General features: G+C 45.4%; 1 protein-coding gene across 1 annotated transcript; it reads right to left on the reverse strand.

The window, feature by feature from the left end:
* Window positions 1–3,046: 3,046 nt before the first annotated feature.
* On the reverse strand, window positions 3,047–4,988 carry GPR6 (G protein-coupled receptor 6). Its single transcript, XM_069767984.1, has 2 exons — window positions 4,888–4,988; window positions 3,047–4,395 (listed from the first exon to the last, which is right to left on the reverse strand). The coding sequence occupies exon 2, from the start codon at window positions 4,374–4,376 to the stop codon at window positions 3,393–3,395; it is 984 nt and encodes a 327-aa protein (XP_069624085.1). The 5' UTR covers window positions 4,377–4,395; window positions 4,888–4,988; the 3' UTR covers window positions 3,047–3,392.
* Between the last annotated feature and the right edge of the window lie 7,195 nt (window positions 4,989–12,183).

Below are 12,183 nucleotides of genomic sequence, written 5' to 3' on the forward strand. Positions count from 1 at the left end.
CGAGTGTGAGCCGAGTGTCAGTGCTCTGTGCTCCCATCCTCTCACATGAAAGAATCCCAGCACAAGTTCGGAGGAGACGGAAAAGGTAATTTCTCCATCTTCTCAATTGCCAGCGTTAGCGGGAATCGCACTGCACTCGGGTGATATCCAAGTGCAAGTGTGATGTGTCATACACACCCATAGACTTATATGAGTGCATGCGATCCGATTCTTGCAGCTAGTCACCGCATACTGCAATTGCTTTTGAAAGCCAAATCATGCTGAAATGCATGAGAAAATAATCACATATCTGCACTGCCTCATAGAATTACACTGAGCCGAGCGCAATCTGATTTTTTATCAGATTGCACTCGTCCGATTTATTTGCTTATGTTAGCGAGGCCTTACAATGTAAATCTATGGAACCTTGTTCTGACTCTACATTGGCTTACATTGAAAAAGCCTATGCAGAGCACACTTTGACCCGGAGTGTCTGAAGAGTGGTGAAATCACGGAGAAGAGGAGCAGAATGGCGCTGGACACTTCACTATATATACATATATATATCTATAATATAACGCTGGGAGCGTCACTCTGTCCGAAGCCTTTATAGACTGCGCAAGCGCCGGCGCAGTCTGGACCCCACAGAGTGACGCTCCCAGGAGATCACGGTATGCGTAAACACTGAACGCACACCGCGATCTCCACCGGAGAGGCAGGGACCGTGGACACGCCAGGAGGGTAAGTATTATATTCACCTGTCCCCCATTCCAGCGCTGCGTGCCGCTTCGTCTCCCGGGTCCTCTGCCTGTGACGTTCAGTTCAGAGGGCACGATGACGCGCTTAATGCGCGCCGCCCTTTGACTGAACAGTCACAGCCAGAGGAGCCGGAACACGTAGCGGACGCAGCGCTGGATCACGGCCAGGTGAATATAGCAAGTGCTGGGGGGCCCGCGCCTGTGTCCCCGCCTGCTCAGGCCCCCAGCACTCGGCGCCCAGTGACGATAGGGGAGTATGGTATTTTTTTTATATATATATATCGCAGCAGCATACGGGCATATACAATGGAGCATCTTATGGGGGCCATCAACCATAATAGAGCAGTGTACGGGGGGCGTATAATATGGAGCATCTTATGGGGCCATCAACCATAATGGAGCAGTGTACAGGGGCATATACTATGGAGCATCTTATGGGGGCCATAAACCTTTATGGAGCAGTGTACGGGGCATATACTTTGGAGCATCTTATGGGGGCCATAAACCTTTATGGAGCAGTGTACGGGGCATATACTATGGAGCATCTTATGGGGCCATAAATCTTTATGCAGCAGTGTACGGGGCATATACTATGGAGCATCTTATGGGGACCATAAACCTTTATGGAGCAGCGTATGGGGCATATGGATGGGAGCAGCAAATTACAGAACGGTGGCGCAGGATGGGAGCAGCACATGACAGAACGGGGGCGCAGGATGGGAGCAGCACATGATAGAATAGGGCAGCACATGACAGAACGGGGGCGCAGGATGGCAGCAGCACATGACAGATCGGGGGCGCAGGATGGGAGCAGCACATGACAGGATGGGGGCGCAGGATGGGAGCAGCAAATGACAGAATGGAGGCGCAGGATGGGTGCAGCACATGTCAGAATAGAGGCGTAGGATGGGTGTAGCACATGTCAGAATGGAGGCGCAGGATGGGTGTAGCACATGTCAGAATGGAGGCGCAGGATGGGTGTAGCACATGTCAGAATGGGGGCGCAGGATGGGAGCAGCACATGACAGAATGGGGGCGCAGGATGGGTGCAGCACATGACAGGATGGGGACGCAGGATGGAGCAGCACATGACAGGATGGAGACGCAGGATGGAACAGCACATGACAGGATGGAGACGCAGGATGGAGCAGCACATGACAGGATGGGGACGCAGGATGGAATATATATAGAGCGAGAGAGAGACAAATTTAGTAAAATAAAAAAAGGATGGCTCCTTTGAATGTAATTACACTGAGATTTCTTTTTTAAATGCAAAATAGATAAAAAGAAAGAAGAAAACAGGGAAAGATTATGCAAGTTCAGACCTAAGGGTTTTTATTATTATTTACCGTATTTCTTTTAAAGTTTCCCAATCTCTTGTGCGTTTCTGAAGGAATGCATAAACGCTTTGCGAGTTAGAAACATGTGTCTCATTTAATTCTATTTTATAATTTATAAATGAATTTTTGGATTCATTTATAAATTAAGATTAATTGTAAGATATCTGAAAGGTTTAGAAGAATGCATTGCATTATTTAGAGGAGTTGTATCGTCAACAGAAGAGGTTATAAGCTGCTGATCTTTGATCAGGAAAACAGTGTTATCAATGCCCTGTTTTATTAAATGGAGCGGTGATCATTACTGCAAATAAAGATCAGTGTAAGTAATGCAACCTGACTCTTGAAAATTGACATATACGGTACTTTAAATAACCTGAACAACCATTGGGATTTCTGCAAAAAAAATGTTAATAAAACCATCGTATAGAGACAAACTAGAGTGAGTAGTATATAATTTCAGGAATAAATGTCCACTTCTCGCAACAAATCAATTAATTATCATTAATTAAATTGGTGCAAAAAAATGATTACATTTATGGCCGGCTTTAGTGTGAAAGCTGTTACAAGGAATAATCTTCTCCATTTCTCATGCCTTTTTTTTTAACCTTTTAGCTGCCTCTAATAGTGAGAGACAGAACTATATACAGTGAGCACACAGGGTGAGTATAGTGGGGGCATTATTGGTATTCTGCACAGGTAGCCACCATGACGTAAAGCTTCCGACAGGGGAAAAGCACAAGAGCTGGGGGCATCTTTAGGTTTGAAAAAAATTCCAGGCATCAGGATAGTTCATGGTAGGATACCGACAATACAGCCTTATAGTAATGATTGGACGTGTTTACTGTGTGATTAGATGCTTCTCAATCCATCATCTGTTTTTCTCATGGAAGATTTCAGTGATCAATCCTCAGCTCTATACTCTACCTGCATGGAACCAAAGGGAAGAACAGATTGACACAGCCATGATAATTACATGTCAACGACGTTTATTTCGTTGGTACAAAAGTTCTCAGCATTAGTGACAAAATATAGTATAACATAAAACAAAGACACATTCCTTCTCAGTCAGCCCTCACAACACTGATTTGGCAGTACAGCAGCTCAATATAAAGTGCAATATTGAAGCATATTCTCTTCACACATGGGTCCTAGATAGACTTGCACATTGTTCATACTCAGGATGGACCATTCCCAGAGATATTAAAAAGATAAAGTGCTAAAGGTCCAAGGTTTCGTCTTAACAACTACTCAGCACACATCTAGTTGTCCATAGCAGGCACGATTGTAGTCGCTAGATTGTCATTTGTGCAGTCATTTATACATCACTGGGTGATCTGGAGCGAAAGGACACTTTGGATTGAAAGCAGCCACAGAAAAGAACCCACATGGATCTCTGTATTTCTTGATTTCTGTAGGCGTAAATAATAGGATTGATCATCGAGTTGTAAGTGGCAGGTAGGAGGGTGGCATAAGTGTACACTGAGGGGTATTCATGGTCTCCCACCACACAATAAATAGAAAAAGGCAACCAACTTGCCCCAAAAGTCCCAAGAATGATGGCAAGAGTGGAGACTCCTTTCTTTGTGGCTACATAATGGGACGCTGTGAGGAAATGTTGCTGTAGTGCTATTTGGTGAGCATGTCTACAGACTATTTTGCAGATTTTTATGTAAAGATGCAGCATTAAAATAAAGATAAAAAAGAATGAGGTGGATAATAGAGTCACATTACTTTTGGTCAGAGGACTGACAATGCTGCACGATGAGATGTCATCTAAACAGTTCCAGCCTAATACTGGAAGGAGACCTAGACATATGGAGACCCCCCAGGTGACCACCAGCATGAGATGAATCCATAAGATTGTCTTCTCTGAAGAGTAAGTCAGTGCATTGTACAATGAGAGATACCGGTCCACAGTGATGGCCAATAAGCTGCTCACTGAAGCTGTGAATGAAGCCACAAGGAACCCTACTGTGATCAGGTTGATAGTCTCTGATTGAATCACATACTGAAATACAAAGTTAAGGATCAAGCCAAACCCAGCAAGGAGGTCTGCTGTAGCTAGGCTCCCGATCAGCACGAACATAGGGGTTCTCAGTGTTGGCGTGTAAAAGATGATGGCCACCACAATGGCATTCTCGCAGGCAATAATGGTCCCTGAGATACACAGCATTATATCCCATGGGTTGATGGTAAACACTGAGAAGAAAGCTGACAACTCCAGGGAACCATTGACATCGCTGGTCTGGATCCAAGGTTCGGAGAAGCTGGCGTCGCTGTCATTAAGGCTTTCATTCATTTCTCCAGCGTATGATTGCCTGGGAAATATAAACACATAGGAAGTGAGCACAATGTCTAAAATGAAGCACAGCACATTGCACAACAGCAGGCTACCACTGTCCATGGTGCTGAAGGTCATAGTAACCGGCACACATTGAAGCGAAGCAATATCATGACATGCTTCACCCTACAACATCATTATTATTATTATTATTATTTATTTATATAGCACCATTAATTCCATGGAGCTGTACATAAGAAGGGGTTACATACAGGGTTATACATATCATTTACGGTACACAAATTTACAATGACAGACTGGTACAGAGGGGAGAGGACCCTGTCCTTGCGGACTTGCATTCTACCTATAGTATAATATATAATAAAGTAAATATTATATATAATAAATATATATTTATACATGCATAGTCTAGACAAAATGCAGAAAATTAAATATATCCTATAATATGTGCAACTTGGTTCATTAGAATAAAGCAGCATTTCTTTGAATGGCTGATTTCTGTGCTTACCTCTACAAAGGCTTAGCAGGGCATTTCATAAGTCAGCTGTAGAAAGCATGGAGGGCCAGCCTGGATGCATGCAGTCCTCTGACCTGATGAGTAAGGGACTGGTGCTGTGGCAGTCTGGCGGGGGATGTTGTACTGGAGTCTCAGGATGTTGGGAGAAGGGGTGGGCTGTGCAGAAGAGGAGGAGGCAGGTGAAGGACTGGGGCTGGCTGTGCTCACATAGCCATCATACCCTGAGACATTGACGTCCATGGCAAGCACACTTGTCAGAGGCTCAGCGATGCCGCAGACTCTGGCGCCTTACACACACCATAACACAGAAGCCGCCATACAGAGCAGCCTGTCATCACAATAATGAAGGATAAGCTCCAGAAGGGGATGCTGATCTCTGTGGTAGGAAACAGTAAGACCATGCTTGTCTTGGTGTGGACAATGTAGCTGTCATCACTAGCACCTCTAATATTCCATTATTGAAGATTGAGCTCTAAAGATGCCTTGAACTAAAGCTAGAAAAAAAATAAGTGTTCAGATAATATATTGAAATGATTCACACCCATCAGGGGCTCCTGTTCCGGAACCATACTAATGCTGTTACAAAATATATCATAAGGATCATCAAAATGAATATCGTTTGCATGCAGGACAACGAAGAAATGTTATCAGGGGCTCAGCTCTAAAATACACTTCATGACATGGCATCAGACACCTGTGCTTACAGAGGCACTATCACACTATCACTATCCGTCCCTCAATGCAGCACCATAGTATATCTCTGCAGCTATGTCACCACATTCTGAAAATGCACGAATACATACATCTATGGTAACTTCTAGGATCTGTACAACGTCATGATATATAGAAGAATGTCTCCATTGTTAGTGTGTTAAAGATCACCAGCTTTATTCCACTTAATCTGAGAGCAGTATAATGTAAGAGCAGAGCCCCTGATTCCAGCGATATGTCTCTTACTGGGCTGCTTGCTGTAGTTTTGATAAAATCACAGTTTTATCAGCAGAAGATTATCACTAGAAGACTAGTAAACATGCTGCCATGTAGTCCTCCATACTCATGAGCTCTGTATAATTATGCCCCCACCACTGATTGGCAGCTTTCTGCCTATGCGCTGTGTACACAAAAAGCTGCCAATCAGTGGTGTGGGTGGTGTTATGCAGAGCTCAGCATTCAGAGAACTTGCAGATCTGCAGCAGATAAAAAAGTTATTTTATTATAACTGCTGCAAGATGATCAGTAAATGATTCATTGCTGGAATCAGGGTCTCTGCACCTACATCACGCTGTTCTCAGATGGGGTAGAAAAAACTCCTGCTACATTCCCCATTAAAGGCAATATCCATCTTCAATACCACATCCAAAATAAAATGATAAACTTTGCAAATAATAAAAATTTGCCTAATTAAAAAGATCCCACTGTTTTGAGTTCATGGTAAAAAAACAACAAATAAACTATGATCCTTCGGTCACAGCACCTTCCATTTATTACATGCTTCTTTATAGCCTACCAAATGTATACGATATGACTAAAGTATCAAGACATGTTTTACTCATGGGATTCAGGATCTTCATTCAATCCCATTGCATCAGGTATATAACATCCAGCCACTAGTCATGTCTTTACAAAATTGTGTGGGAGAATGACTTGATCTAAAGAGTTCACTGTTGCCAGTGGGGTCCTCTAATAGGACCATAGAGTGTTAGAGCCGGAAGGGACCTCCGGGGGTCACAGAATGTCTCTATTGTAACAAGTCAGTTTATGAAATGTTCCTCCTCCCCCCTCTCCAATATTTCCCAATTAACTGTAAGTTGTATTGAAAAGTGGAAATATTTAGGAAGCGCAGCAACTCAGCCACATAAAGTTACAGAGCAGGGTCGACAAATGCCAAGTCAAAGTCCATAAAGAGTTACCAACACCTTTCTAACTTAATAACTGCAGAGCTCCAAACCTCCAAGGGACATCTTAATGCTTCAGCACACCAAGACATCTCAGATAATTGTATGCTTCCAACTTAGTTTGTAGTTTGCTATAATTGTGATACAATGGTCTGTGCAGAGGCTGTAGGTACAAATTGGTAGAAAATTTGTACACATTCAGGAAGCATCATTGTTCTCCGTTTGCAACGTAGCTTCATTTTAGAATCAGTCAGAGCAGTTTTCTACTACAGTATATGGGGTTTTAACAAGACACATCAGTACATTGCTAATGTAAAATACATGGGGATACATACAGTATAGTGTAAGGCTTATACTAACCCCATGTGTTTCACATTAGCAACCCCAATATACCTCATTTTAACCCTAAGTACCTCATTTAACCATTGGTGTTCACCTAATGGCAAACCCAATACTTTTAAAATTAGGAGTGTTGTTGAAAAGTGAAATTAGGGAGAGAGAATATCGTCGCCTTCAGGAAGGTGGACATCATCTGGTCTCGTGAAAGTTGGGCTCCCAGAATGGGCACTGTCCAATTCTGCAGTGACGGCTTTATCTTGAAGTACAGAGTGACAATTATAATCTGTAGTTCTCTATATATCGCAATTAGTGTTGAGCATTCCGATACTGCAAGTATCGGGTATCGGCCGATATTCGTGGTACCGGAATTCCGATAGTGAGTTCCGATACATTCGGTGTATCGGATACCGGAATCGGAAGTTCCCATAGTGCAATGAGCCAGTATGATTTAATTCAGCCAATGAGGAATCCTAAGAAGTGTGGGCACATCCTGTTACGCATGATAGGCATGGAAGTAAGGGCATGGTTGTGATTGGCTGCTGAAATGTCATGATGCACTATAAAAGCCGCCGCCGCCATTTTGGGTTCACTCTGCTGTGAATTCAGTTAGGGACAGGACGCTGCTGTTCTGACTGAGGGATAGTTTGAGATAGCGATTGCTTCATTGTGCTTTACCCAGGCTAATTTAGCAACCACTGTGTGAGAACCTTGTTTTTGCCTTGCAGCACTGTTCACGGCTGTCTGCAAGGTCTCTGTGTGAGTGCAGCTCACTCTGTAGTCTGTTCTGCAGCCACAGCTGGTTGTAGTCAGCTCAGAGTGCGTCATTGCTTCATACTGTTCCATTGTCCTTTTTTCAATTAGTGCAGCCTGCTGCACATTTTTTCTGATTCATCCTATTAGTGGGTTTCCATCTGTATCCTGCTATATTGTGGAAAAACACTATATAGGAGTACATAGAGGAGCTTTTTTGGCCTTGCAGCGCTGTTCACGGCTGTCTGCAAGGTCTCTGTGTGAGTGCAGCTCACGCTGTAGCCTGTTCTGCCGCCACAGCTGGTTGTAGTAAGCTCAGCCTGCGTCACTGCCTCATACTGTTCCATTGTCCTTTTTTCAATTAGTGCTGCCTGCTGCACATTTTTTCTGATTTATCCTATTAGTGGGTTTACATCTGTATCCTGCTAGATTGTGGAAAAACACTATATAGGAGTACATAGAGGAGCCTTTCTGCAGCCTTGTGCCCTGCAGGCCCAGCCAGATTAGTATTAGCCTATTTTTTGGAGCCTCATCTATTGCATTGCAGGTTACCTTCCTGCATTGTAATCGCTACAAAAAGTTTGTGATACTATCGGTTTTACATCTTTGGGCACTTCCAGTGTCTTTTTGTGAAAAAAAACAAAAAGTTAATAAAGTTCACCAAGCACTTTGCTTTACAGTTGTGTAGACCACATTAGCTCATATTAAAGTCTAGTTCACACTTTATAAAATTAGTGTTTCTTATACCTGTTAGCAGCTGTTCAGGAATAAGCACACTAAGCCCTTAGTACTTTTCTGCCTATCTTTATCAGTCTACCAAGATGAAGAAGGAAGGGAGTAAGGCACGTGGTCATGGGCGTGGAGTTTCTGCAGGGAGAGGACATGGGGATTCTGTGCCTGCTGCAGGCACCAGTGACTCATCATCCCCCAGTTTTAGCAGGGAACAGTCCTTCATGCGCAGCTTTGTAGGAGCTCGCCGTACCCCACTGCTGTGTGACAGACAAATTGAAGCCGTTGTCAGATGGATGGCAGCTAACGTATCGATTTCAATTAGTGCCACATCCTCTCAGGCACAGAGCACTGAAGAGCACCCATCTGTCTCTTCACCACCTGCCAAATTGCCCAGACAGTCAGAGAGCCCAGGACAGAAGCCATCTCTACATCTGCTTGCTGAATCTCTTGGCTTGGAAAGAGGGGGCCAACCAAGCAGCATTCGAGAAACTGGAGAAGAGGCAGTATGCAGTGATGTGTGTTATGACTTGGTGGTTAGGAGCACCTGGCACGACCTGATAGTTAAACTCACACAGGACGAGTTCTGGGATGTGGGAGCTCTGCTGACCGCAAGCCCTAATCCTATCACACACACTAGAAATAGCCGTGGAGCACTCCTGACTCTCCCTAGACGCCTCTTCACAGCCTCAGAGCTAGCTAGCCCTAAAGATAGAAAATAAAGCCTACCTTGCCTCAGAGAAATTCCCCAAAGGAAAAGGCAGCCCCCCACATATATTGACTGTGAGTAAAGATGAAAGTCACAAACGCAGAAATGAAACAGGTTTCAGCAAAGGGAGGCCAGACTTACTAAATAGACAGAGGATAGGAAAGGTATCTTTGCGGTCAGCACAAAAAACTACAAAAGACCACGCAGAGTGTGCAAAAAGACCTCCGCACTGACTCACGGTGAGGAGGTGCCACTCTGCATCCCAGAGCTTCCAGCTAGCAAGACAAAATCATGATAACCAGCTGGACAAGGAAACAATGAACAAATAATAACTATCAGGAACTTAGCTTCTGCTGGAGAAGACAGGTCACCAGAAAGATCCAAGAGCGAACTGAACCAATGCAGGAACATTAACAGCTGGCATGGAGTAACGATCTGAGTGGAGTTAAATAGAGCAGCCAACCAAAGGATAAACCACGTCACCTGTGTAAGGAACCTCAGAAGCAGCAGCTTCACTCACAGCCACCAGGGGGAGCCCATAGACAGAACTCGCCGAAGTACCATTCACGACCACAGGAGGGAGTTCGACAACAGAATTCACAACAGATGTGCAACTGCTTTGTCTCTCTGAATCCGAAGAGGCGGGTGGGCCAGTGCCTACGCAGCACGCATTTGATGATGATACTCAGGTGCCACTTTCTGGTGCGTACTGTGCTGCCGAGACTACCCAGGAGAAGCAGTTGTTGGAAGAGGGTAGTGTAGATGATGAGGTCCTTGACCCATCATGGCATGAGGTACAGGAAGGTGGTGGGAGCAGCTCTGAGGAAGAGATTCCCCGAACGGCCCAAAAAGGAAGGAGAGGGAGGGGGAAGACTGCGTTGCCTGTAGCCTCCACTTCAGCACCCATTAGGAGCAAGCCAAAATGGGCGCTCCCAAGACTTGCAGTGCCTGGTCCTTTTTTGACAGTTGCAGATGACATTTGCTTTGTCAAATGCAAGCTGTGTAATCAGAAAGTCAAAAGAGGGAAAAGTCTCAGCAACCTCAATACCACAAATATGTGGAAACATGTGTGGACGAAGCACGTGGTAGAGTTACAAAAACACACTGAAGACCTAGGCCAACCTACAGCGGCACCTACCACCTCTTCAGCTCTTGTTGTAGCCTCTTCCTTCAGCTCACACACAGCTGGTTCGGCTTCCTCACAGGATCGCCATGGAAGAACCTATGGCACTGTTGTACAGTGACCCAGTGTAATTCCACCCACAGCACCACGTTCCCTGTCATCCTCACACTCCCAGGCCAGTCTACAGCCATCGGTAGCACAGGCATGGGAGAAAAGGTGGCCATTCTCGGCAAACCACCCCCGAGCACAGGCTCTGAATGCTGGCATTGCAAAACTACTGTCCCTTGAAATGCTGTCATTCAGGCTGGTGGAGACTGACACCTTCCATAACTTGATGGCATTGGCAGTCCCACAATACAATGTGCCCAGCCACTTTTATTTCAGCAGGCAAGTCATCCCTGCCCTGCAAAAGCATGTGGAGGGAAACATTAAACATGCGCTCCTAAATGCCGTCAGTAGCAAGGTCCACCTGACCACCGATGCGTGGACCAGTCACCATGGACAGGGACGATACCTTTCCCTCACTGCCCATTGGGTAAATGTTGTGGAGCCGGGTACAGATCTTGAGAGTGGCGCTGTACGTGTTCTGCCAACTCCAAGGATTGCAGGAATCCAGTCTGTACACATTGACTCCTCCTCATACTCCAGTTCCTCTGAATCACCGCTGCAGGAGCCGTCATAGTCTACCTCCACATGGACCCGTGAACGCTTACCTGTTACGACTGATATGAGCACAGCCGTGGCAAAACGTCAACAGGCCGTATTGAAATTAATTTCTTTGGGGAATCGAAGCCACACAGGGCAGGAGCTATGGAATGCCATCAAGCAGGAGAACGACTTGTGGTTTGTGCCAGCGAATCTCCAGCCAGGCATGGTAGTGTGTGACAATGGCCAAAATCTGGTGGCAGCTCTGGGCCTAGGCAACCTCACTCACATCCCATGTCTGGCTCATGTGCTCAACTTGGTCGTGCAGAGTTTTTTGAAGGACTATCCGGATCTTGATGCACTGCTGCACAAGGTCCGCCTAGAGTGTGCTCACTTGTGGCGTTCCAGCATGGCAAGATCGCGCATTGCAGCTCTGCAGCGCCGATTCTGCCTTCCGGAACATCGCATATGTGACCTACCCACCAGGTGGAATTCAACGTTACATATGTTGGAGCGGTTGTGTGAGCACCAGGCAGCAGTAATGGAGTACCAGCTGCATCAGGTGCAAAAAAGTCGCACTGCATGCCGTTCAGACTTCACAACCACTGAGTGGGCCACTATGAAGGACATCTGCCAGGTTTTGCGTGCCTTCAATGATTCCATGCGGATGGTGAGTGCAGATGATGCACTAGTCAGCATGACTATCCCCCTTATCTGCCTGCTTCAATAAACACTGCAAGCGCTAAGGGATGAGGTTGTGGAAGAGGTGGAGGATGAGGAGTCACAAATGCCATCTGCTTCTGGACAGTCTGCGCAATGTGGTTCCTCACAAAGGCCTAGGCAGGGGACACTTTGTAAGGAGGATGAGGAGGAGTAAATGTAGGAGGAAGACATCTGTCTAGAGGAGGGAGGTACACAATGCCTCCGGGACGGTTTCACGGTATGAGGAGGCACATTTTATAAGTGTTTACTTCAGCGTGTGTAAGGAGCATAACTAAAAGAGCCACCTTTTCCTTGTGCAGCATTAGTGCTACACAAGGTGGCTCTATTAGTTACAAACGCCTGGGAGGGGGATACAGGTTCCCTTTCAACTTGCT

The sequence above is a fragment of the Ranitomeya imitator genome, chromosome 5 (genome assembly GCF_032444005.1).
Source record: "Ranitomeya imitator isolate aRanImi1 chromosome 5, aRanImi1.pri, whole genome shotgun sequence".
Taxonomy (NCBI): Eukaryota; Metazoa; Chordata; class Amphibia; order Anura; family Dendrobatidae; genus Ranitomeya; species Ranitomeya imitator.

Bases quoted from the DNA above. Each gene is read 5' to 3' on its own strand.
- GPR6 (XM_069767984.1), bottom strand. From the start codon at position 4,376: ATGAATGAAAGCCTTAATGACAGCGACGCCAGCTTCTCCGAACCTTGG.